General features: G+C 37.9%; 1 protein-coding gene across 3 annotated transcripts; it reads right to left on the bottom strand.

Annotated features, from left to right (window-relative positions):
- HACL1 (2-hydroxyacyl-CoA lyase 1) lies at positions 1-26,697 on the bottom strand. 3 transcript variants are annotated; one of them, XR_014228515.1, is made up of 18 exons: positions 26,568-26,697; positions 25,412-25,516; positions 20,060-20,100; positions 18,660-18,740; positions 14,407-14,479; positions 13,812-13,889; positions 12,721-12,815; positions 12,125-12,237; positions 10,352-10,487; positions 9,097-9,202; positions 7,604-7,687; positions 7,201-7,302; positions 6,088-6,242; positions 4,494-4,652; positions 4,074-4,181; positions 3,277-3,463; positions 2,612-2,719; positions 1-168 (listed from the first exon to the last, which is right to left on the bottom strand). XR_014228515.1 is itself a non-coding variant. In XM_082315250.1 (17 exons), the coding sequence occupies exons 1-17, from the start codon at positions 26,640-26,642 to the stop codon at positions 2,687-2,689; spliced, it is 1,731 nt and encodes a 576-aa protein (XP_082171376.1). In that variant the 5' UTR covers positions 26,643-26,697; the 3' UTR covers positions 2,162-2,686. The 3 variants fall into 3 exon arrangements, 2 of the variants coding, with proteins under 2 accessions (XP_082171376.1, XP_082171377.1); XM_082315250.1 differs by lacking the exon at positions 1-168 and having other exon boundaries at positions 2,162-2,719; XM_082315251.1 differs by lacking the exons at positions 1-168; positions 18,660-18,740; positions 20,060-20,100; positions 26,568-26,697 and having other exon boundaries at positions 2,162-2,719; positions 25,412-25,470.

Genomic DNA, 26,697 nt, shown 5'->3' with positions numbered 1-26,697 from the left:
ACTGTGCCTTATTTAAACATTAACTTCTCCTGGCATGTCTCAGTAAATTACACTCAGTACGTCTTCCACAGCACCTTCCCTCAGCGCAGGCCCAGGCATTTTCTTCTTCCTGAGTTTGGTGTCTTGAGTCTGTTCAATACCTTTAATCCTTTAATTCCATGCTCTGGCCTTGAAGAAAAATTTCCAGTTGTCTAAAGCCACATGGGTCAGCATTCCCCAGACTTATGACATCTGTAATTTTTTTGCTCCTTTTAATAAAATTAGGACATTTCTGAGATACCTTGTTTCTGTCTCATCTGTGAAACTGTTTTCTTTCATATGGTTTCATCTGCCTAACACTCCTCTTAGATGCAACTCCATGGTGTAAAACATGGTATCAAGCAGGTAAGCTATATAAAGTAGTACAGATTTCACTCTCCTTGGTTTTGTATGGAAATTGTGCACTCTCTCGTCTCAAAAAACCTAATCATTGCAACCTAAGAATTTCTATTATACCTTGGTATTAGTCTATTTTAAAGCGATAAGAAATGCAGTGTTAATTCTTTTTTGAGCTCTTTAAAAGCTCAATGAAATCCAAACTGATGTTATCAATTATGTTATTGCCTCCCCACAGTTTCAAATTCTTTGCTTTCCATTTTCCAGGCATCTTGACTTATTAAAATGAATTGTGCACGTTATTGCAGTTATTCAACAACTTTTCTAAAAAGCCAACATAAGCTGATTTCCAACAGCTGACACAAAATGCTGACATAATTCAAATACTCTCATTAAAGGAGAAACAGTATGAAAATCACTTTTTATTAATTTTCAAATATAAACCAAGAATTTCTGCATTTGCTTATCCAATGCAAATGATCTCCCCTGTGGTCAGGCCCAGCATTAACTCTTACAGATATTTTACATCATCATAACGGATTGTGTTTAATCACTGCAACATATTAAAATCAATTTTTGAGAGTTAAAAAGGAGAATGAAACAAAATTGGTGACAAGATCCAATGTTGTTCCACATTCCTTGCAGAGTACCCCAGAGAACATAGCAACGCTGCCATCTCAGCAGCCTTACGCTCGTTCGTGAGTTGTATACATTCTATGGATTTTATCTTTTTGCACTTCTTCGCCCTTCTAAGGGTATTACCCTTCTTGACTCAAGCATTCATAGCACCACGTGGCTATTCCCACACACACAACAAGTAGTGGTACTCCATGTCAGACTGCGGTACTCTTGGTCATGTCAGATACTATCTTTCTGCACAAGTGTGCAGAGACATTCCTCTGCCTAACGGTAACCCATGGCCTCATGCCAGACCTGCACTGAAGTGCAAGAACTAACAAGCCAAGCTTTTTTCAAAAAACCCAACTGTAGACCAGGATCCCCTGCCAGCCCAGTCTTCCTCTTCCTTGGCTCATCCAAGTGCTTTCCGCTAGTTAACTAACACTTAATGTCAATGGAATCACCAACAACAAAGCAATCAAAACCCAAATCAGAGCCAGAACTTCCCCTTTTACATACGTAACAACAAAGAACCTCCCAGTGCATTTAAGAACAGACATAAAGTAACCTGCTTAGTAGTATACTGAATAGTAGTTGCTGTAGGCTGTGATAGAAGCATAGAGAAAGAACTACTTCACTTTTAAAGTCTGAGCTCTAAGTCAGATTGTCAGATGCAACAACAGATGAAAACACAGTAGATAGAACCTCAGGCAGGCCAATTACCCACTTTAGATGTAAGCTCTGCATCACAGTCAGTGCAAGCTGGACACTGAGCTTCGATACAGTAAGTACATTACATGAAGAACCTTTGTTGCACAATTAGCCAGCTACAACCCGAATGCTGGTCGTTGCTTTGTGATGCCAGCCAAAGTGAACATTAAGCTCCAGCCTAACACCTTTTTTGTTTGTTTGTTTTGGTGAGGGTTTTTTTGGTTTTGGTCTTTTTTTGTTCTTTTGTTGTTGGTGGTGGTGGGTTTTTTTTAAATGTTTCTGATTAGAAAGATTCATGATCTATTAATCCTGGAAATCTCACTAATAAATCCAGTCCTGGGATGATATTGCCTTTGCAAAGGGTAAAGCTTCAAACAAAAATCTAAGATTTTTTTTTCCTGCAAGCACCATAAGTCCCAGTTACCAAAAACAAATGCAAGAGACAGAAACTCAATCCTTGAATAAGTCTGCATTTTTAATACACTACTTCTACCTGCAGTAGAAGCTGAAAAAGCAACCTGTAAAATTATGAAGTGACTATCAACTCAATGAGCTTCAATGCATAATGAGGCCAATCAGCACTTTTTCACAACAAGATGCTTTGTTTTGGTCCTTACAGGACAAAGTCTCTAACAAGTAGCATGCTGGTGGTCAGTTAAAAAACTTCAGCTTACTCCCTTCATCCAGAACATCCCAGATTTTAATTCACAAATCTTGATGGGTACGTCTGAGAAAAAGTATGTAATTTTATCATCAGTGTTTCTGTACAATCTGCTAGAAGGCCTGGTATATATTCATACATGTCTTGTTCATTTTACAATTACTTAGCTTCAGCATTTAAAGAATCCTGTAATAGCAGTTCTAAAATCCCACTTTGTTCCAATGCTTATGTAAAAGAGAGTTGTACCAGTTTCGCTCCTGGAAAGCAATTTAGTTTTGCTTAATACGCTGCCTTGCACCATATCTTTATCTTCATCTTCTACTAGAGGTTAGAACGAGTCAGCCACGGAAATTCCTGGAAGAAAAAAAAAAAAAAAAAACAAACAAAAAAACAGAATAAAAAAACATATAAGAATGGACAAACAGTAAAAGGAACAGGATACAGATATGTATTAACTACCAGATGGAATCCACAGGAAATACAGACATAAAGACTGCTCAAAAATGTTTTGTCTCATTTTGTCAGGAATGGAAAGGAACGACCATAAATTCGGGAACCAGACACTATGAAAGACACTATGAAAGACACTATGAAAGACACTATGAAAGACACTATGAAAGACACTATGAAAGACACTATGAAAGACACTATGAAAGACACTATGAAAGACACTATGAAAGACACTATGTATTAATAATAGGCAACAGAAAAAAATAAAAACAAACCAAAAAACAAGGAAAGCAGACGGCACAGTGTAAAAGCACCCATTCTCCTATCTTGCAAATCCAAAGACAATCTTTTTGCCTTGCAACTATCCCTGCCTTCTCTGCAGTTTAAGTGATACTTCCTGGCGATTTCAGAGGCTTGCCCATGTGAAGCTTGCAGAAAAAGAAAGGAAAACACATACATACCTGTTTCTTTCTCTCAGACTGTGGATCAATCATTACATTTATAAGAGAAGGTGTTTGCTTGTCAGTGACACTTGCATTCAGAGCATTCTGCAATTCTTCTGGCGTTTTAACAAAGTATCCTTTACCTCCAAAGGCAGACATAATTTCCTCATAGTGTGAATTTGGCAGGAGAGAAACAGGAGGTACACTGTAACGAAAAGGAAAACCTCTGATTAATCACAGGGAAGAATTGCCAGACTGACCAATGTAATTACTTCAGCACTGATTTAAAGTGTAAGATTATTATTGCGCTGGCCTGATGAATTCTTCTGGGCTGGAAGAACTGTGTTTCCTATACCACTAAGCTATGCTTATAGGGTAGCTTACTCATTTTCATCTTCTGCAGACATTCCTGAGCAAAGATTTAGCCTAGATCTCTTAGTACAGAGATCTCAGCTCCAGAAGCAGAAGCCCAGTGTAAACTCAGAACACAAGGCTCAGGTAATTTTGGAGACTATCATGATTTTGGAGGCTAGCTCACCATATAAACTCTGTACAGTGTGGCCTGAACTGCTGCAGGAACCTGAGACAACTAACAGAGAGTCATCTCTCTGCTGCACTGTTGTGTAAACAATAGTCTGGAATTTGGTTGCCTGCTTGCTTTTTGGTAACTGGTTCTTACTTATATGAACTTAGCCTAGGACTAAGTTCACTTTATGAAAAATTTCAATCTGGATCACAAAGCGTTAAAAATGAAGAAAGTGACCATTTTGGTCACTTCTTCCTTAATTAACAGGACATACTTTGAAGATGCTCACCATGTAGCAGGATCTCCAAACTTTAACATCTCCTTCCAGGCATCTGCATCCAAACCAGTGTAAATCCCATTGTTGTTTACTACGATAATCAGGATTGGCAAGTTGTATCTACAAAAAGATGCATTTGGAAGAATTCTGGAATACTTGCACCTTTCTGTAAAGTGTTAAAAGCGTTACTTTTCCTTAAAAATGAAAGGAAAATACATTTAGGAAAAAAACCCAAACTTCCACCTGAAACTTGATCTACTCATCACTGGTAACACATAATGTCACAACAGCATAAAAATGACCATGTATATTTGTTGGCTTGTTTTCATGTACTTTTAAGAGTACCCCATCTAATAGCAGCGTCCTTGGCCTTCTAGTGAAATTGATACTGGCAATACATGAAGAGGGTCTTCTTGAGCAAAAACCAGTTACCTGCAAATAGTCTCCACCTCCATCCCAGAAAATCCAAAAGCACTATCTCCCTCTATGCAGATGACTCGCTTTTCAGGTGTTTGGTCTTTAGCTACCATTGCAGCTGCTATAGCAAAAGCCAGTCCGACTCCCATCGTTCCAAAAGTACCTGCATCAAGCCTAAAGGGGAGAATACAGAATTACTATCCCTTTATTTCTACTTAAAAGTTTAAGTTAATCCATGGTGACTTAACTTTACTTTTAATAATTTGCCATATACTATTCGAATACTGTTTCGTAAACAATTGGTATAAAGAGATAGCATATGTATAGATTATTATATTCAGTCAAACATTTGATAAGATTGCACATGTTTTAAGTGATATAAACATACTGGAACTCTAATTAAAATTAAGAGCTCATATATATATATATATAGTTGTACTACAATGAAGAACTATTCTTGTATGCTTTTAGCTTGCATAGTAACAATATTTCAAAAACATTCAATTACTGTAGAGATAGGCAGACTACACGAAATCTTTCTATATTTAATTCCTTGAAAATATAACTAGAAGTCTGAAAGCCATTGGGTAAATACTGCTGTTCAAATTTTAGTCTTCTGTTCAACTTTTGAAATCAAATTGAAAGCTGTAATTAAGTTAGATCATTTCGGTCAGAAGCATGTAATGGATACAAAAGTACATAAAGAACTAGATTATTCTAGGGTTAACTTTCCAAATTTGTTTTCAGATATGCACAATGCAATCTGAAAAGACAACCATTAACATTACTGTGCCCTTATTTTAAATGGGGGGGGGGGAATGCAACCTCTTCCCCCAACTTTACTGGAAGTAGGGTTTTTTTGTTTGCTTGGTTGTATTTTGTTTACAAAGAAGTATTTAGGTTCATTTAGGGCTTCAGTGCAACTTTCACAAGAAGGCACAAGCTTCACAATCAGATCAGAAGTTTCACCTCACCAGACAGAATTAACTTTTTCCTCCCATTCAAGAAACAGCACTTAATTCCTACTTACATTAAAACTAGACTACACATTTAAAGTGACATACCAACATTTGAGTGCCTACATCCCCATTTGAGTGCCTACATTTTAGGCAGGTTTACACGAAAGTGTGCCCAATATATAATCCAATTTTCAAATTGAGTTGATTCTTCTTAAGTTTTGCCCGTTTTTAAGTGTGTTTCAAAGAAAAACTGCTCGCGTGAATTCTTTTCAACATGAGAATCCCAATGATTGTTTTTATTTTAAATCAACATTTACCATAGGCTCTGAGCACAGAAATAAACATCCAGATCAGGGAATTCAGCATGATGCTCCTCACTCACTTTCCACAAAAGAGTGAGAAACTATCACCATTCTGTTGCAGAGCACACACACAAGTCGCAGAGAATTGTTAAAATCTACGATAGGTCATGAGTATATAAGTGGAAAGCTTCCCTTAACCCCTCTCTCAACTTACTGAACTTTTAGGTTTTTTTTAGAACCTTTAAAAAGGATTACAAAAATTCTGGACCATCATACTTCTCAGCTAAATGAAAACATTTATACATAGATCTAACCTGTTGGGTCAGCACAACAAAGAAAATATCACACCTTTGACGGGGATAGTAATTTGGAAGCATCGTTCGTCCAATGTCCATGGTGTTTGCTCCCTCACTTACTAAGATGCAGTCCTTGGGTATCAGTTCTTTGATGTGATGAAAGACTGTGTAATAATTCATAGGCAGGGATTTCTGTAATGCTAATCCCTTAAAAATAGAGACATTAGTAACTCCTATGCATAGAATTTATAATATGGTGCAGAACTGAGTCAGGTAAATAATAACGATGGAAATAAAAATGCACTCCACCAAGTAAGGCTGAAGTATTTGGTCTTCCATACACTACTTCAAGGTCACTCCTTCTGTATCTATCCTGGTGACACAACGTATTTACCAGAGGCTCACTCAGCTCAGCAGCCCTTGGATGGCCTATCATTAACAGGAAGCTATTAAAAATCAGTTTAACCCAAGAGGCACTTGAAATTTTTCTGCACATAGGTTTGACTATTGATAACCCTAAGTGAGCTGTCATCTGTGTGCTAGGAGGTAGTTCAGAAGAGTGATTTGCTAGAACGAATTTATTTTAGATCCTCACCTTGGAAACATGCATCCGAACTTGCAGAATATGAGGTGCATAAGCGTAGGCATATGCCAAGCATCTGTGGTCTTTTGGCCTGAATAGCTACTTGCTTTTAACATAGATTATACTTCCACCAGCATTGCTAAACAGATGAAACAGCACAATTACAGAAGAAAACTAAGAATTCATCTTCATGTAAGCTAGCTTCCACTTGGGAATACTTAGAGGTACTTGGAGTACCTGTCCATTGCTTAGAAGTCACTGCTCTGCGGCTGTGACAGCAGCTCTGGCTGTGGTCTTCTACTACGGGCTTTAAGAACCCAATCCCAAAGTTCAATGACTTCCACACAGTTTGAATTTATACAAAACCTAGAATACTTAACTTATAGTTAAGTATTAAGACTTAACTTACAGTTCATAAGCCTGACAAGAGCAAGCCAGGTATAATGGTATAAATTTTCCAAGTCTGGTGACATGACTGTCAGAAGTAATTGAGGAGCTTGGACATAGACCAGTGACAAAACTGACTATGCATCGGTACCTGTTAAGGTGAGAAACCTCCTCTTTTCTTTAATATAACACTACCTTTGATCTTTCCTCATTGTTCGTTATTTTCTCTCTTAGCCTCTTCCACCACTCCGAATTAGAAGGATATTTCAATGGTCTTTTGCTGAATTCTTCTAAGAGCTGGAACAACATTGACATGTTAGAGATTTCTTTCAACATACTTAAAAAAACCATCACGAGCATCAAGAATAATGTTATCAAGAAAGATTGCAGCACAATCACAGTAACACTAATCAGAATCTTTAACATTTAATTTGGGAATAGGCTGGATGCACAGCATGAGTATGTTGCCTTAAAAACAGTTTTCCTTGAACAAGTTTGGTTTTTTTTTTTTTTTTTTTCTTTTTTCTTTTTTTAACTGGTAACTTCCTTTATATAGGTCAGAGGAAATTAAGGTCAAAACAGGAGGACATTACGTTACCTGCTTAGTCACGGCGTTTATGTCACCTAATAAAATTGCAGCTGGCCTCACATTATTCCCCAGCTCTTCTGCACAAATATCAATCTATATTTCAAAAAGAAAGACCACCATCAACTCAAGGATTATTAAAGAGAATTTTTTTTTCAGTTCAAGTGAGGAACATTGTCTAACAATGTCTTCATATCTTGTTTTGGCTGAACAGATAACTTCCCCTGCCTTTCATTGCAATGACATCAGGAAATCGTCTATTCAAAGTAAAATCCTATGCTACACACTCATTTTAATAAAAGTTCATATATATCCTTAAAATTGACTGCTTGCTTCTTTCAAGCTCTTACAGACAGCATAGAACTTTATTAGAACATTAAGGAGAAGAAGGTGGTGATTTTACTGGTAATTATATGAGAACTAAAAATCTAGGCTTAGGTATACCCTTAAAGTCTATACAAAGCAGTCATTTTCTTACTGAGAAAAGTTTGTGTATGCTACTTGACAGTAAGAATTTGGCTAGTATGAAGAAACTGAAAAGTAAATTGCAACCACTGAAGAAACTTCCCCACTTTCTTTATCAGTGATGTACGAGACCTCTAAGGTTACCTGGAATACTAACTTATGACCAGGTCACACAGACTATGAACTGAATTAGTATTTTAATACTAACCCTTGACATTGAAAAAAAATTACCTTAAGTGAGATGAAAAAATATTTTTCTTTACACTCTTTAGAAAAAGGAAACATAAAAGATGTATTATTTCACAAGTCAAAAGGAATTCTAGCTTAAAAATTTGTTATTGCTCTGGAAAAGATGCAAAGTTTGGAAGCTGAGATTATGTTCCAGACCACTGAAGGCAGGCCAGTCAGCACACCGAATTAACTACTACTCTTCTATCATAGACACTGAGGGAGGAGATTTTAAGGACATAAACAATTTAATGACTTGTCCTTCTAAGAGCTGGCAGATTGCCAAATACATTAATTAGTTAAATAGCCTTTCTTCCTTTTTTCTTATTAACATTTCTGAGCAATTGAGCTCTTATAATGACTGAGTCTGGATCTGAAAGTAATTCTATTTCAAAAGAAATCCAGCTCAGAGCAGCCAAACAGTATGAAGGGTTTCACAATTTCAAGACAATTTGCTTTCAATCACGGAAATTCCAGTGCTCCAAAGATCACACAAGTATCATGAGTCTAATCCTGTACTGGTCAACTACATTGAAGTGTCTGCCCTCCTCATTACAGCAGCACCAAGTCCTTGATAGCTGGAACAATGCTGTAACCATTTTTAGAAAAACTAAGGAAGTAAAAAAAAAAAATAATTAAAGCCATCAGAACTATTTCTGGAGAACTACCATAACTATATGCACTGTACTGCACTGTCCATAGGGCAGTATTTGCCACATGAAGTACACTACCAAAACAATTTACAATAATTGCTCTAAGCAATGCTAGAATACAGAGGACTTCCTTCAAGTGACAATAATTTTCCTGCTTACCTGAATAACCTTTACATCTTGTCGAAACCTTGGTGGAAGACCAAAATGCAAAATCCAATTCAACCTTGCACCAAGCAAGATGATTACATCAGCATGCTGTAATGCCCTAATAAAGGGAAATAAAAGAATCAGATAAAGAGGAATTATTATTAAATTTAATAGTATTTTCAAAATTAGAAGTAATCCTAACCACCACAGCAAACCCCAGAATATAATCCTTTCTTTCTCTAAGATGCTTGCTTAGCCCCAAAACCATGTATCCTTTTACATAGCCAATCATCAAGCCATTCTTGAGTTTAGGAACTCAAGAAGAAAATTAATCACCATTTTCCTAATACACTGTGTTTGGGATAGGAATCATTACACTAGGAGACTAACAAGATGCTATAATGATGCTGAGGTTAAAGCAAAAGATTGGCTACTGTGATACTGGCAACAGTGGGTTCCAAAGTTAAGATTGTTGTGGACCTCTCAGTTTAGACTCCTGTTAATTTACCTTTCAGCTGGGTAGACAGTATTTGGTATATTCTTTTATTCTCTGTTTTTCTTAATGGCATGCTTAACAGTGATAAAGCGAAGATGCTCAACAACAGACAATATTTTAATCTCAAAGTATATAAATGCTCCATCTGCAAGCTGACTCCCTGCATATTCATACTTAGTAGGGCTCTGATGGTTCATTCACATTAATTTTGCCAAAAGCCAAAAAGAGCTCTTACAAGTTACTTCAAACATAGTCCTTCTGTGTAGTTTAAAATACCTTCATTTTCTTTTTAAATAAACTGCAATTTAATGACGGTGTATTGCAAACACCATGCAGAGACAGCAAATACCAAAACTTCAACTGCAACGTGTGCATCTTAAGCTTCTGTTTATATAGTGTTAAAACAGAAACTAGTAGTTTATCTAGTGCACTACGTTAAATGCTTAACATAAACTGTTTACCAGTTTCCTTACGTTATGAAATACATACTAACAACATTGATACATCTACTCGCCATAGGTTTCATAGTTACAGAACATTAGCTCTCAGATAAAAGTGTCTTCCTGGCCAGCACACTAAGCATTGTCAAAAGTAATCCACCTAAATCTGTTGTCTCTTTCCAAGCAAGATCTTCAATGCTCTAAAATGAGGTGCAAAATGTGGTTGGAAAATTTTTGTTGTATGCATTTTTTCTTCCCTTGCATCTGTAGACCACCACAATTCCTAGTTGTTTCTCAGATGTTAGGATTAGAAGCCTTGCTTTATATTTACGTTGATCTTGCTGCAGCTACACAATTTGGATGGTTATCGGGAACTACTCCTTTTGCCATTGGTGTAGGCAAAAAAGGCAGTCCACAAAGGTCCACCAACTTTCTGATGTTGTTTTCAGCATGTGAATAAGCAGCACCTGAATGAAACGAAAGAGACTGCTTAATACTACAGAAACCTACTGTATTTGCTTGAATTTCAATTAACCTGACTACATTAGTGGCAGAAAGAATACTATTTCCCATTATGAAAGCTGCTTATTATTTTTCATCCTGGAGAACTCAAAACATAACACGCCAACCTACAGGTATTTGGGTTCAAATTTCCCATCTTTTTGTCAAAAGCTTTTTTTTTTTTTTTTTTTTTTTTTAAAGACTTCAGCTGAACTATTTAGCTATTTCTGTAAAGCAGGGCAGGGAAAAATAGGAGATTTTGTTTATCTAAAATGACAATTTTGAGTGGCTGAAGTTCGGTATTATGGGGCAGAGACTTCTGCAGCAACAACAGGAGATGACCTTTGAGTTGTGTCATGTCGTTTTTTGCTTGCCCCCTGCATGTCGTTGTATCACATCCTCCATAACAATCTGCCCAAGCAGCTCTACTATAAGCCTTTAATGAAAAAAGAGAAGCTCAAAAAGACCTTGTAAAGATATGTGTTTGTGGATACATTTACTGTGATGCTACCTTCAGTATAAGGCTGCTGAATTAAGGTTGCCCAGGCAATCTAGAATAACTGACTGGTCCTTGTGCAATGACTTAAGTCCATGACTCTTAAATCCTGAAGAATAAACTTCTGTATTTCTTCCAAAAATCATGCTAACAATATAGAGCAGAAAGTCCAGATACGTTTGTTAAGTAGATTCTCAATTGTTGACATCAACAAAACACATATCTATGTATTTTTGAGTTTTCTACCTTCACTTTCAAAGAACACCCTGTTGTTCGTGTGTGTCAAGCCAGATAGAGAAAAAAAAAGTAAACCTCTCCTGATCTACCTTCTGTCTACTATTTCATTACCCAATCAATGATAAGATCCATCTTATCTCAATCATTTCACTCCCTGATTAAACATAGAACCCACGTCTGCAGGAAAACAGCCTGGGTGAAACAAAGTGGTTATTTCAATTCTGTTCCTAGCAGACCTGTATCTTCAACCGCAACGCCACTGTAGTGACTAACATTCCACAAAAAGGGACAAAATAAGCAGACCAGCACAGAGAGTAATTGTTCTCTATCTTTAGGGACACCTCTGTTTCAGGAATGAAATACACTGGAAGAGTACAATGGAAAGTCTGTAAAACAGCAATAACAGCAACACCTGCTGCGTTGCTTCACATGTCCACAAAGTAGGCTGGCACTTTCAGTTAGTCCAAATGGAAAACTGATCTTTGGTTAATCTGATTCTTGCTATATATGCCAGAGCATCAGACAGAGAACACCACTTCTGTATTCTAACAGAATTTGTTTGGAATTTTGGAAGTGATCCCCTGGTATTGGCTCTAGGCTTAAGCCAATGGTTATCTGACTTTTTCCTACTTAAAGCTGTATTTTATCAATTGATTTTCTCTTAAACTAGATGAAAAGCACAACAGTTACACAACAGAATAAAAATATTCTAAAAACAGAGCAGATTTTAACATCAAATTTCAAAGAAGTTTGTTTGTTTTAACAGAGAGTGAAAAGGAAATGGCTAACATTTATGGGGAAAAGAAATCACTTGGGTCATTGTTCTCGTCCAGAACTCAGACAGTTCAAAGCTACATCAAAGCATGCTACCTTTGCCAATGATTAGCAGCGGCTGCTTGGAATGAGCAATGATAGATGCTGCTTTGGATACAGCAGAGCATTCAGCTGTGCTGATGGGAGGCGGCAGGCAGCATTCCACGTACCTGGAAGTCAAGCAAAACAAAAGAGGCTCTTTAAAAAAAAAAAACCAAAAAAACCCCAAGAAATGTTGAAAGATAAAGCCTATTGTTTAGCATGAAACCGCAGTTGTTACACACCATGTTACCCACAGCATTTATCAGAACAGGATATATTTTTAAAAAAACGGGCTTTGAATGTTTTCTTGCATGTTTCTTTAATTTTAAAGGTAATGTTGTTCTAGAGATTTACAAAGTGACATCACTGTATTACCATTGTAATAATTCATTCCTTTTTGCTCATTTCATTACAAACTATAATCTATACTACATGTTATGATGGAACGTTACATTTAGAGGTTGGATTTTTAGTATCATTTCAGCCTTGTGGCAAATTATTTATCTCCTGGTCATTTATCTTTTTCTTAAGAAAAAAAAACAAAAGTAACTTAAAACTAAAATTTTGTTTATTCAGTGACTTGAAAAATAATGAATATAATCCTTACGCACTTGACAGAGCTCTTATTCACCTGAAGATTCACAAAATCCCCAGGTATGTCAACATAGCAGGAACCTGGACGACCATATATGCTGGTTCTTACAGCCTAGAAAACAGATAATCACAGTTTTAACCACTGTTTGAAAGGATTTAAAAAATCTTTATGTGTAAAAAACAAGCAAACCCTTCTGTAGGCAGAGAAGGAACATGCTGTTTCATATTGCTGAACCACCACAGGGAAAGCTCCCATGGATTGATTTATACCAATAAATTAAAGTTTTGATAGCTATCTACATTTTCCCCTATAAGCCAGCTGAAGCCTTTCAGTAGATGCACTGTATTAAGGCTGTAAATTCTTTGTTTAATTTACAATGAGACAACTGCATTATCAACTGTTGTGTTTGGAAATACTAAATTAAACCTTCATGCTGAATGCTATTTAAAGTGGCACAAACAGAGAAAAACCAATGACTCCATTTTCTATTACTCTTGATTCCAATTCTTCTATTACAGGTAGATGCTCTGCTGAATTTGCACTTCTGCAAACACTGTCTTTGTATGCAGGATTTAGGCTGACATGGCTGAAGTGTTGCTACAGCAGTAGCAAGAGACTTTTGTAACCCTTTCTGAGACATTGAGATAAGGATGTGTTTTCTCTCCCTCTCTCAAAAACCCCCACCAAACCAACAACCAAACCCCAAAGCCAAACCCAACCAGCTCCACCGCCCCCTCTCCAAATCTCCTTCACATAATGAGAGTGGTAAAAGAGCTGAAGTTTGTAGTATTACATTTCTAGCTATTGTGCCTCTCCCTAAAAGCATTTCTTTCCTAAAAATTTTCCAGCTCTAACTGAAGCTAACAAAAAAACACTGCAGGGATCAGTAAGCATCAGACTGGACCAGAATCTATTTCAAACCTGTTCCATAGCACAGTTCATCAGAAAAACCTCCCCGGTTGTTAATTTACTCAATCAATCACCACCTGACATCTGAAGGATCAAACTATTTACAGTAACAGCTATACAAAAAAATAAACCCTCAAAGCTTATACAGTAGGAGACAGTTACTCGATGTTCTGTTGCTAATTTAGTATTTTTTCATACCTTTTCAATAACAGCAGGAATAACTTCTAGGCTGCTTGGTCGGACAGACAGTTTGTTGTACAGCCTACTAGCTTCAACCTGAAAAAATGCATGTAACCATTATATTGATTTATCGAAGTGATTCACTCATTTCCATCTCATTTCAACATGAATAAAACAGAAAAAATGCCAAATGGAAAGCAACAAGTTGAAAACTCCCACATGAAAAAAATGCAGTTCCTCAGCTGGTGGAAACTGTCAAAGCCATACTCACTCCACTGAATGCTTAGGTATTTTTTTTCAGAAAGTGGTGCTTCTTTTCTTGGAAAGTTTATTTTGCTTTATTTCATCTCAGAACAGACAAACAACAGCAGTTTATACCAGCTGAGAACCTAAAACAGAGCATGAATTCTAACATGACTGTGGACAAAGACCTTCAAATCATCTGCTGTATTTACGCAGTGTCAATTATAAACCAGTAGATGGAGCAAATCAACAGCATTATAAGATCTGTTAGGAAATATTAACGTTTGGGATTGTTATTCTTACACTAATGAAGAAACAACACCAATTATTTAACTGAAATCTTTTTGTACAAAGTGGTATGTCTGTGTACCTGTGGAAATTCTTGGAAAGCTCCCATGGTTTCCTGATTTCTGTCAGAAGAGCCTCCCATAACAATCAAAGGCCTAGAAAAGTAAACAAAAAATAATAATAAAAAATAACCTTAATCATACATACACTTTTTATAACTGCAATCACATCTGTAAACTCGCCTGATGGTCAAATCCTACTGCTCTTGGGATGTTGTGCACCTTCAGCATTCACAGATCTCAACAGGAATAGAAAGTGATGAGCACAATACAGGAGTGGATTCTAAATATCAGCGTGTCAGCCAGTAGACTTCCTAGCAGCTTTTGGGTCACTAGTTGTAGGGCAATCTGGCTGTATTAAGTGATCCACATCTAGCATAAAAATTTTAAAACCAAGTCACATTGCTAGCAATTTTCATTAAAGTTTGATACCACGGGTGACAAGATGGTTTGAGAAGAATGACAACAGCTGATCTAAAAAGTATTGATTGATCTAAAAAGTATTACGATATATGTTTATAAGAGGCATCGCAATGTGCAGAAACACTAGAACTAAGAAACACAGTAGGAAACAATCTTTTCAGAAAGATTTGATTTTCTTCATATACAGCAGAAATTAGCAGAGTATCTGAAAGCAGGGAGAAGAGCTGTCAGTTTTTACTTAAAAAAAACAAAAACAAAAAAAACCCAAGAAAACCCTCACAAACCAAACCAAAACTCAAAAAACAACGACCAAAGAGATGAACAAAAATTTAACATGCCTACAGGTGCTCCTGTTCTTAAATTAGTTCATAGCTATGTGATAAAGGCAACATTAGTTTACAATATGGGTTATACATTCCACAGGAACACATTTCTATTATAATTTCCACAAAATACAATAAATTATTGTCCTACAGTAAATGAAAATCGGCTTTTTATTCAGTTTGTAGGTCAAACTCAAACTCCTTAAAATACTAAATGCTGACTTAAGAGAAAGCTGGCTTATTAGTCTGATCATTCATCCACACTAAATTGAAATATTGGGTCAATAGCTTTCTAGGCTTTTTCTCCTAAACAATTTCTCTTCAGATACAGTCTTTCCTTCGACTGCATTTATCTATACTAGGTGTTAAGCCGAAACATTTACAACATGCTCAATGCATAATGCTAAATTTAATCACCATAAAATTTGGGGATATGTGTATCTAGATCGAAGCTTCATATCAAAAATCTCAGTTCTAATCCCCTGACATGGTGAGATGAGAACTTCAGGCTCTATCTTACCTCTACGAAAAATCATTATGGAAAATCCATTTGGTGTATAGTCTAGATATTTTATTCTGCTGATTCTCTCCCCTCAGAAAAACGATTATGACTATCTATATATAACCAGTCTGTTTCACAGTGATAAACCCTACGTTCCTTTCACTTATCTTTTTCAAATTTATTTAAATGTTTCAATAAACAAAATTACTACTACTTCCCAATGCTGAAATATAAGAAAGAGAACGCTCTGCCCTTAAGAAAGCCAGCGCCAACAGCTATACCTTGAGAGGATTTGGTTCTGCTTTGAAAGTTTACATAATTGTAACCAGAAGAAGTTTTTCCCCCCATAAAATCATCATACTGTACTACTGCCACACTACTGTAGACATTTTTAAGAGCTGTGCTTATTACTGCATGTAGGTTAAATTAAGTCAAAAACAACAGTGAGGCAGGAATAACATTGACTACAATGAAACTAATAAGAATAGCAAGCATTATGTACTTGCAGGAGAACTTTAGTAAATTGAAAAAAATTTCAGCTGCAACCTCAGGTAAAGAGTGTGGTACCTCACCATGCTACTGTACACTGAAATCTTAAAACTATTGCAAACTCTTCTTTGAAGTCTATTCTCACAGCCAAACTGAGATACAAAAACTTTTGCTCCGAATGAGGCAGAAGAGAAGGCGGCAGCACTGTAGGTAATTTTTAACATGAAATATCAAAAGGTTTTACCCTTGGAAATGCAGTTTACCAAGGCCCCATTAGCTATGTAGTTGGCTAGATTTACACGTCCAAGAACTCACTGTGACAAGCTTCCAGGGTAAACCAAAGGCTTTTCTACTCAGCCAATCTATGCTCAGGCAATACAATCTAAAAGCACAACTGGCAGCAAATTGTGCTATCAGACTGCTTGACTTTCTTCCTGTTGGTACAGAAGAGGTTTCTTTCACCTGGAAGAGACTGAAACGGAGCAGAACCGGAAGAATGGGTCTCCAGGCTCAAGGAGGACAACTCAGACAGAGCTTTAAGGACTATCACCTAGCCTGAGATATTCAAAGTCAGAAGCAGCAGGGCCAGTTCAACTATTAGCTTACTTCTGTGAGAAATGAGCCAAAGCTCAGCCATTGCAGTAAGTTAACAATGCCAGGTGTAAAGCCATGAAATCGCATGACATCTGGGAGATACCAGTGAGGGCTAATCTTGCCCTACAAATTGGTCTCCCCACGCCACTGCCTCGCAGGGGATGGCATAGAGCAGGAGACTTAACACCTTGTTGCCACAGAAAGAGGAAGACCTCTCTAACTTCTGCTCCCAGCTGCATAATTCACTCCCTCCCTCGCCTAGGTGCTTGATGCTTGCCTGAATGCAGAGAGAGCTGATTTAGATCACTTATCTAATGGGACACTATTTACTTATTTTTGCTGGGTTGGCTTTCTGCCAGAATAATGAACTGAATGTAATCGTTGAGGCAGACAAGTGCCAGAGCTGTCAAGAGGGCAAGCAGCAGCAGTACACGGCCAGGAGAAGGGTGTGGAGATGATGTGGGCTTATGTCGCTTTTCGCAGCAGACTGCATTACATCGGTGTAACCAAGCCCCTCAGTGTGTATTACATTTTCATCTCCTGTCCTTTGCTTGGGCTACTCCTGCTCTTCCCCTGCAACACTCCTTCTCCATAGTGCCTGCCCAAGTATTCATGCTGCTGTCTAGTGAAACGGGCCAGAAAGCTGGTCAGTTAACTCAGCAGAAAAATCCCTGGTCTTCCTCTCCAAAGCACAGCACCCTTTCTTACAATGGTAATGCCAGCCAAAAGTAAATGTCAAAGCATGTCTGGGATTCTTGGACACTCAATGGAGGTGCCTACTAATGAAGGAGCCAAGGAAAATTAGTTTCATTAGGCTAAATTTGGGGTTTCTGAATGCTTACTTCTCTCCTTTTGGCACATGGCGGGCAAAAGGCAAGCCTGGTGTGACCAATGAAAAAAAACAATTGGCCAATCACTGTGGTTTTGTCAGTGAAAACCAGTCTTCTTACTGTACTGTCAAATATTCTGCCAAACTAGATAAGTCATCCCCTTCACCTTTTGCCAAGAGTACAGGTTTATGCGAGATCAAGTCAAGTAAACAGAGCTAATGTCAGACAAAACTCAGTTTGCGAGAAAATTGAAATGTCTCCTGCAAATCCATAAGCAAGTGCCATGAATGCTTCTTTCTTATAACCACATCCATGACTGTTCAAAAGCAAGTTTTTCATATGATTTTTTTTCTAATCTAAGGTCACATAGGGACAGCAAAATTTCAGTCAATAACTCATTTTTTAAAAAGAATTTGAACACTAGAGGTCTTTTTCCAAAGTGTCAGAGACTCGATTTGTTAGTGTTCCCATTATCGAGCTTCTTTGTCCATCAGCCACTGCTAATCTAACGCTCCAGATCATGTGCAGTTAGCATTACCAGAGCTTCTACCCAAAACACCTCATACAGCTTTCTGAACAGCTTTCAGTGGCAGACCAGCTGAAGTTGCTATGTCTCAGTGAAGGCTTGTGGGAGTAAATGCTATCACTCTGTACATCATTTAATTCAATACTTAATTACTGCTCTAAATGTCTGCGTGGGGAGCAAATATGGATTTTAACAATGCGGTTGTCAATTTGTTCACATATGACATACAGTACTTCAAAGGCAATGTGGATTTAAATTTAGAAAAACCTCTAAGACTTTCCACGATCAATAAAGCATTACAGGCTGAATATCGACTTCATTTTCAAATTTATCCATACAATCAGGTATACTTATAGATTTTCCAATATACGCATAATGGGGTAGGAAAAAGGAGAATTTTATTCTTGAGAATACAAAAAATTGAACTAAATTACTTTTAGGGTTGATAAGTGAAGAATTCCCTTCTCATTACCCAGAAATGAGAAAGGAAGAAAACAAATCCTTTACTAAATACTGCGGAGCTCAACATCTGCAACAAATCACACCAAACAATTATTAGAATTTTAAAGCAAAAATGTAGTTAAATTACCAGCAGTTCATGGTTGCATTTGCCATCCCACCAAGGGCATGTAAAAAACCTGGACCGGACACTACAAGACATACTCCTGGTCTAGAGGGGGGGGAAAAAAAACAAACCAAAATGAACAAACAAACAAACACAAAGGGAGAGAGAGAAAAAAAGGAAAGTGAGGACAAAGAACACCAAATAAATCATCACCAAAAATTAGTAAGATGCTGAAATACTGAAATATAAAATATTTAAGTTTTACTCATGTCATCAAAATGCATGAATGGCAAGAGGTTTGTATGAAGGACTAAGATAGACATGGGAATCAGAAATCATTTAGCTGTATCAACCCAATTGAAAAAAGCAAGTGAACAGTTGTTACATGCCACCCACACAGAGGTCTGCAACATATGCAGGCTCCTCATAACACAGCTCCTTACTTCTTCTATTGCATTTACTCCATCATCTAGCGTTTATATGGAATTTGGTAAGCCACTTATGTTTGCAGTTTTCTCGACTCCACTTTAGCACTAGATATCAATGAAGAAAGCTCACAAAGGATAGAAGTGCATCTAATTCAACACAAATTTTATTAGAGTTTAATTCAGGCAGAGGCACTTGTCATTCCAGGTGATGAGATAAAAATGACAATTCTTAACTACTGAGCATTCTTTAGTAGCTTTACAGACTCTTTACATATCAGAAAAAAAAAAAAAATCAGCTTACTTCCAGAGGATTATTCAAAGGAAGAAAAACTACAAAACTGTATAACACAGGTGTCATGCTTGCAGACAGAATAAGGACTGATCACCTGCATCATTGGGTCTGCAATTGTGAGCAAGCAGATGCCAGATGTTTACTTTAGAAAAGGATCCATGGAATACCCAAGAAGCACACCTCACAAGACACAGGCCACAGAATGCTTCCCAACAACATTAAGAGCAGTAGAAAAGAGGAAAAGCCAGTATTTTGTGTCAGAAGAAGCACAGGGGAGTCTGGAAGGCGTATGTTCAGCCTCTGTGTTGATAAGGTATTTGTTAAATAATATGCCCAGATGATGAGATTAAGGCATAGCGGGTCCACCAAGTTGCAACGAACAATGGTGGCATGATTTCTGCCCCTCATACCAATGGTGTTGAACTGCTATTCAGAAATTAAAAGAGAAAAAACAAAGTTATAAGATGAACAATATTATATGAGCTTAAGCACCTCCTCGTTCCTGCCTTGAATCATAGCAATAGAAATATTGATAACCGTTATTGACAGTTATTTTAAAATTCATGTTTCATTTTAACTGCCCTACATCTGCACACACTAAAAACACCCAGTTCAAAAACAGAAGAACATTCCTAGCTTCTAACTGTTGAGTCTAATACAGTTAATATTATATTATTATAAATATTAATGAATAGGGAATGTACCTGCCAGTCAAATATCCAACAGCAGATGCAGCATAACAGGCCTATTGAAAACACTGGAGTTAATTATACAGTTATTATTACATATACATTTCATGATATCATGTACATAACTTCCAACAAAAATACTGAAAATAAGCAGGTACAGATTTTGCCCTGATCATTAGAGCTTAAATGTAAGTAGAAGCACCCCTTCACCCTCCCCATTATAAGCTGTGTTCATGAAGGCTTATGTGAAAAATCTCAAAACTCGTCTCCACATTTTGGGCTTCTGTTCTTCCAGGATATTATATTAGGAATATTTAGGATTTAAAAACAACAACAACAACAACAACAACATAAAAGAAACCCCCTGTAACCAGGGAAGCAAAGCAAACAGAACAGCATAAGAAACTTCTGCCTCCTACTGCCTTCTAGACTAACATGGACAAGGGATTTACAAAAGCAAGGCAACAAACAGAAATCCAGGCATCACTGGAATGACTCATTGTATTTCAGACATTAAGCAAAAACTTCTGATACCATTTCTGGTATCATACTTAGCTTTAGGTACTTTGACATTTTGAAGAGAAATTGCATTTTGCATAATTTTCACAAAAGCAATGCCTACAACATGTTTTAACATAGCTTAGCAGCAGTATTATTATGTAGTATGTTTTTATGCTATTCCTGTAGTAATATTAAACATTCAGATATAAAGTTCACGTGGTAACAAGACAGTATGTGATCAAGTAGAAACAGAAGCTTATGGGCAACCCAAGAACTCCAAAGGATTCACACATGTGACATTGCCAAATCCATCCCTCATATCATCATGCTTTTGTCTTGAATTGAGCAAGTTCTAACACTTAATGGAAAAAAATAATTTTGCAAATTTTTTTTTTTTTAAAGTAAGCTCCTGGCCTTATAGCCTGCCTCTTTCATTTTGAAATAGAGTTGGGATTTTGTTTTTTAGTTTTATTGGAGTACTATTGTGGTAAGAAGAATAACTAACACAAAGGCTCCTTCTAAACGTTTACAAAGCTACTAAACATTTTCCTCAAACCTATGAATAATTTTAGGTGACACAGCATGTTAGCAATGTCAGCTTAAATGAGTGAAAACAGACTTATTATAAGCTTTTACATGGAAGGATAAACTGTCTTTAATAGCCTCATGCTCCTACAGATACAGACCAACTCTTTGAGAAAAAGGTGGGGCTTAAAGGAATAATAAGCAGGCCTTATTTTCTTTGCAGCATTAGGATACGGAATTGTTGACAAAAAATGTACATCAACAAGAAAAATCTCTTTCAACATTTCATAAGCCTCTGACATGGAGAAGAAAAATGTCACTAATATTCAAGAATTAGATAACAATTTGATGACATATCTGCATGCAAAAGTTTAGAAATATTTGGAGTAGGTGTTACTAAAAATCTTGTTAATGGAGCTCAAAGCATGGTGTTGAGTTTCCATGGCAATCATTTTTTAGAACTGAGTGGCAAAATAAAGCAGCACATAGAATTTGGGTTCACGTACAGTCATTGCCATTAAAACTTTTTACTGCTTCATTCTGCAAGGAAGAAACATGACTAAATCTATCTGTATTTAGAGGAGAGAAGATTGTAAATAATTTTGAAGGTATACTTCAAAGTTTTTTTTTTTTTTTGTCTGAACAGTAAGAACAAAAACCCATTTTACTTATGAACCTTGCACCCTCACTACCAAAATATTAGTAATGGCACTCATGTTATCTGTTAAGGTCACAACACAGTTGATCAGCTGAAACCAGATCCTTATTTTCCTCAGACAGGCAAGAAGGACATAAGCATATAAAATGCCAATGACCACCAAACCCACAATCGACATTAGGAAGAAATGTAGGAGATCCAGATGCAGGCACTGAAAAAGTTTGTAACCACCCATGAGCGCTGTGTTTGAATTGTAGCCAAAGCAGAAGCCTGTTGCTCCCATACAAGTAGAAGCACACTAAGCAGGGTTTAATTAAATTAGTCTGTTTTCAACTCAAACATAAGCAAACTAATACAACATAGCTAGTAAACAATGGTTAAGCATTTTTGTACCCAGCGGCCCAGTTAAAATAGTACTGCCATGCCTAGGAGGAGGCCTGAAGCCCTTATATTAGTTGTACCTAATGTTCCTGTAGGGCTGGTGGTCAACTTGTTACGAGAACTTGCTGTATGAACCTGAGCTTGGTACGTGATGTCTTTTGTCATGACATACAACTTAAGCGAAGCCTTGAAAACATGGACACAGGTTTAAAGCAGCAGTCCCAGGATAATAAGCAACTTGTTGATGGCCAGTTACTAGTCACTGAAAAAGTACACCTTTGAGATCTGGGAAGACACGACTTTTGCTTTAGGGAAAGCAGCAACAGCTAAGCAAGGGAGAAAGAAAAAACCAAAACAACCCAGAACAAAAAACAACTGACAGGTGTGCAACAGGATAAGGCACCTGTCTTGGCCTGGGAAAGTAACACCCACCCAGCACCACAGCCCATAGTCCAGGCATGGAGGCCAAGGGGTAAGGTCTGTTCAGAGACCAAAACATCTGATAAAAAGAGATCTTGAATCTAACGGGTGGAGAAAAAAAGATGTCGACTTTGGTTCCAGCTGCCCTTATTGAAGGATTCTCGAGTCTGATTCCCTTGACAGCTAGCACCATCCATGCTAACTACACTGTACCAGCCCCAGCATATTATATACTCATGACTAACTTAGGATACGATTATCAGGAAGAGATTGCTTTGAATATGTAGTGATAATTGTTATTAAAGATTAGGAACTAAACATTAGCAATGTGTGTTGTTAATGAATAACAATCTAGCAAAGAGGTTTTTTTTGAAGTTTAAAACTAACCTGGGTTATCAGTCTTCTAAACAATCACAGCAATCTCTAATTACCCAGGGACAGATACACAAAACACACGCCCCTATCGAGTTGCAACACAACTATTCAGTGTTCAAGGGGCATACGGGACGCAGGTTAAACTGCTCCTAGCAAACTCATGCCATGGTACAGGCTGCAGGAGATTAGCTAATGGATATTGGCAGTGCTGCTTAGCTTTTAACTTCATGCTTTAACCTGGGCTTTCTAGTCAAACAGTTTATTCTGCCGTTTTATGGGCTTTTGCTACATCTCGCCCAGAAATGAGGCAGAAACTCAACCCCTGGAAAAAAAACTTTGTCTTCCATATATCTCAGATCATATACGGCTGCCTTCACCAATAAAGGAAGCAGCTGTATACACATCCTCCACAGCCAGACCACACAACTAATAAACTTAGACAATTAAAACCATGACGCATAAATATTAAGTGTATCTTGAATATACCGTGTATAACCTTTTACCCTCTCCTCTGCCAAGCAATCACTCTGTCCTCACTGTGGACAAAGAGCAAAACAAAACCCACTACAAGATATATCTTTGTTCATCCTTCTCCACTCCCCAAAGAAGGGAAACCCTGACATTTTGATGTTAAAACAAGTCTTCATGTTATTGTTATTCCCCTAAGCAAAAGTATCTCACCATTTACACAGCAGTCTTCTTCACTCTAACAGAAAAGAGTCTAGTGAAGAGTGAAAAATAGGACAGCATCTCATTTGGCAGTGCAAAGCAATCTTCTCTGTTAATTACAGACACATGAGGAAATTAATTTTAATCATGTTAATAACCAAAGCTAAAACTAGAATACTTGCTAAATGGCCTACGGGAATATAAAGACTGTGTTGAATTCCCAGTCCTTCAAAGGAATCAAATACACCTTTTAAAAATATTTGTATAAGTTTGCCTCTCTCACATGTTACAGATTTTCCAGAGAGACATGCATTCCTTTGTAAGTCCTCACATTCCAATATAAGGATGTAAGGATTAAACAGCAAAAACATACAGCTCATGACCACCTGATTTAGGAGAACTACTATTATAATACTTTATTGACATCTGGGACAATCCATGAAGGCTATTAAGTACATGGTGGAAAAAAGAAAAAGAACATTGCTGCAAAATACAGGCACCTAAATACTGTGCAGCTCCAGAATATTAAAAGGAGTTCCTTGGAAAAGGAATTCTAATTAGAAGTGTTCATAGAGAGACAGGATCCATGAACAAGTTAAAACACAAGAAAAATCTCCTGATAAGATAATAATCAAACATTTTTTTGTTGGCATCAGCTATGGAAAATTGGCAAACGTAGTAGAGCAACTCTGAGTACGGAAAGCTGATGGTCCATTTGCTAGCAGTCCAATACAGAGTTAGCTTGTGTAGCAATCCTTGAAAATGAAGTATAAACCTGAGGTTATTATATTCAACCTCAGACCACCTAAGAAACTACTGAATGCTTAAAGAGTTACTACCGGGGAAAACCAAACAAATTGAGAACCAGTGGCATAACATCAAAATGCTAATGAGCTTGCGTCTGATTTCTGATACCTAGATAATGAAGCTGAAATATATATATAATTAAGACTGTCTACGTGCATGTTTGTGCTTGATTTTGACCACTCAAAAACATTATACCTTTCTATGGTTTGCTGTTTAGTGAGCTTTTAAAACACAGTTAAGGGAAAAAAGATACCATAATTATTGAAAATAGTCAAGACAAGTTTATAAGCAGGAATACTTTCCTCTTTGGGCACTGCAAGAACAGAACAGAGACAAGGAAAAATCTACCTTTCAGACCTGTAGGTAATAACTCCTAAATAAAACATCCTCCTAAACAAAAAGGAAAGAAGTAGCTAATAAAGCTCTGAAAAAGGAATTTAAATACTACCAATTAGAGAGAGAATGATAATATTGTCCTAATTTGGAAGGGAAGACATCAGCAAAAGAAAATGACAGCAGAAAAATTTGAGGGAGAAGTCTATATAAGTCCAAGTATATATTTCCAAGTCTATCTTGGAAAGTCTATAGAAAGTTACAGAACAACAAAAAACTTGGACGAGCCTCCCCCAAAATTGGCAGATAAAATCTGACAATAAATTACTTGAATGAGACAAAACTGGTCATTTTTTCTTTCTGCAGTAGAATACTTTGTTCAAATTCTTTTTCTCCCTATTTTCATCTTCTCTTCTCTCCCTTATTGGAGAAAGGCATCTAAAAATGAAAAAAAAAGTTGCAATTCCCTTATGAGAAAAGGAGGGAGCACTTAAAAATGGATGGGGGGAAAAGAAACACCCAACCCAATCCACCAATGCTCTTCCTTATTCTAGAATGACAGTAACTGCTTCTCTACAGGTTCTTTAAAGGAACGTTCAGAGACCACATTCTTCCTGGTAAGAAAAGGTAAATTAGATGTCATTCCGTTATAAAACAGTTAAAAGAAAGAACTGGTCCTGCTGTAGATATATACTTACGGCTTGTTCATTTCTCATTCCTACATATTTTATTCCAACTGCTTGGGCTGCAATTGCGATTTCAGTGACTGGAATACCAACAATGCCAAACATGTATTCAATATTCTAAAAAGAAAAGCGTTAGAAGAAATCAGTATTGTTTCCAAAAGTTAGCTTTAATAAACATGTGAAATACAGCCACACTAACTATACAGGCAGCCTAAAAGTAAATTGTAACAACATATATATTCACATGAAAGTTCACAGGCCACTGTGGGAACGTATACAACGGCAGCTGGTGTTTGCAGCTCAGTCCTCTAATTGTTCCACTGCTTGTAGACCTCCAAAACTCAGCGCTTCCACAACTGTTCGGCCCAGCTTCTCAGTCAATGTACGTTTAGCTTTTTTAACTGACCACTTCGTACTCGGGATGTCGCTGCTATATCATCTTCCTGTTTCGCAGTATATCAACTTTGCCTTTTCTGAAAATTCCTCGTATCCTTACATGTTCCTAAGCTTTCACAGGGATTTAACAGAAAAAAGGCCCCAAGAAACAACTGGGATGGTGCCATGCCCAAGAAACTTATAGAGGAAAAGACCATGCTTATTTTTATTACAACTGAACTACCTTTTCATGTATCACAGACCAAGCAGAAAGCCTTTCGTTAAGACCAGTACCAGTTCAGCACCATTTCAAGCTTGGAGACAACACAGACTTTTGATCACTGTGGAGGAGGAGCTGCTATAGGCAGGGCAGCAGCGGGCAGCCAGCCGTGCTTGATGGTAACGGAGGTACTGGGGGAGCTCGGCAAGGTGCAAGCTCGTAAGAAGGAAGAACTAAGCGAAGGCCTGGGGAAAGCCGCACGGGGGTCACCACCTCACGCCTGCCCACGGCGGCAGTGGGACCGGGCGGGGCCGGGCCCGGGCCCGCTCACTGGGCTGCTGCCCCGGCACCTCCCTCCTTCCCACAGGGCGACGGGGTAAGCCCTTCTCGCCCGCTCCCAGGAGAACGGCAGCAACGCCCAGGGTGAGCCCGGCCGCGCACGCTCGCTTCTCGCCAGTCCCGCGGGCACCCGTGGCCTGGCCCGGCACGGCCCGGCCGCCCCCCGCGGGAACTGTCCGCGCCCGCTCGCCGTAGGGAAGCTGCTCGCCCGTTCCCCGGCCCCCGCGCTCTTACTTGAGCCTTGAGGGACTCAGCGATGAGCTGGGCCCCGCTGACCGCCTCCCCCTCCGCAGCGCTCTCGGAGGCCATGCCGGCTCCGCGCAGCCCCGGCCCCGGCCGGAGCCGCCCACCGGCGGAGCGGACG

This window comes from Platalea leucorodia (assembly GCF_965183815.1).
Source record: "Platalea leucorodia genome assembly, chromosome: 1".
In the NCBI taxonomy this organism is placed as follows: Eukaryota; Metazoa; Chordata; class Aves; order Pelecaniformes; family Threskiornithidae; genus Platalea; species Platalea leucorodia.
Note: the sequence above shows the minus strand (reverse complement) of the source record. Positions and strands in the feature narration are given on the sequence as shown.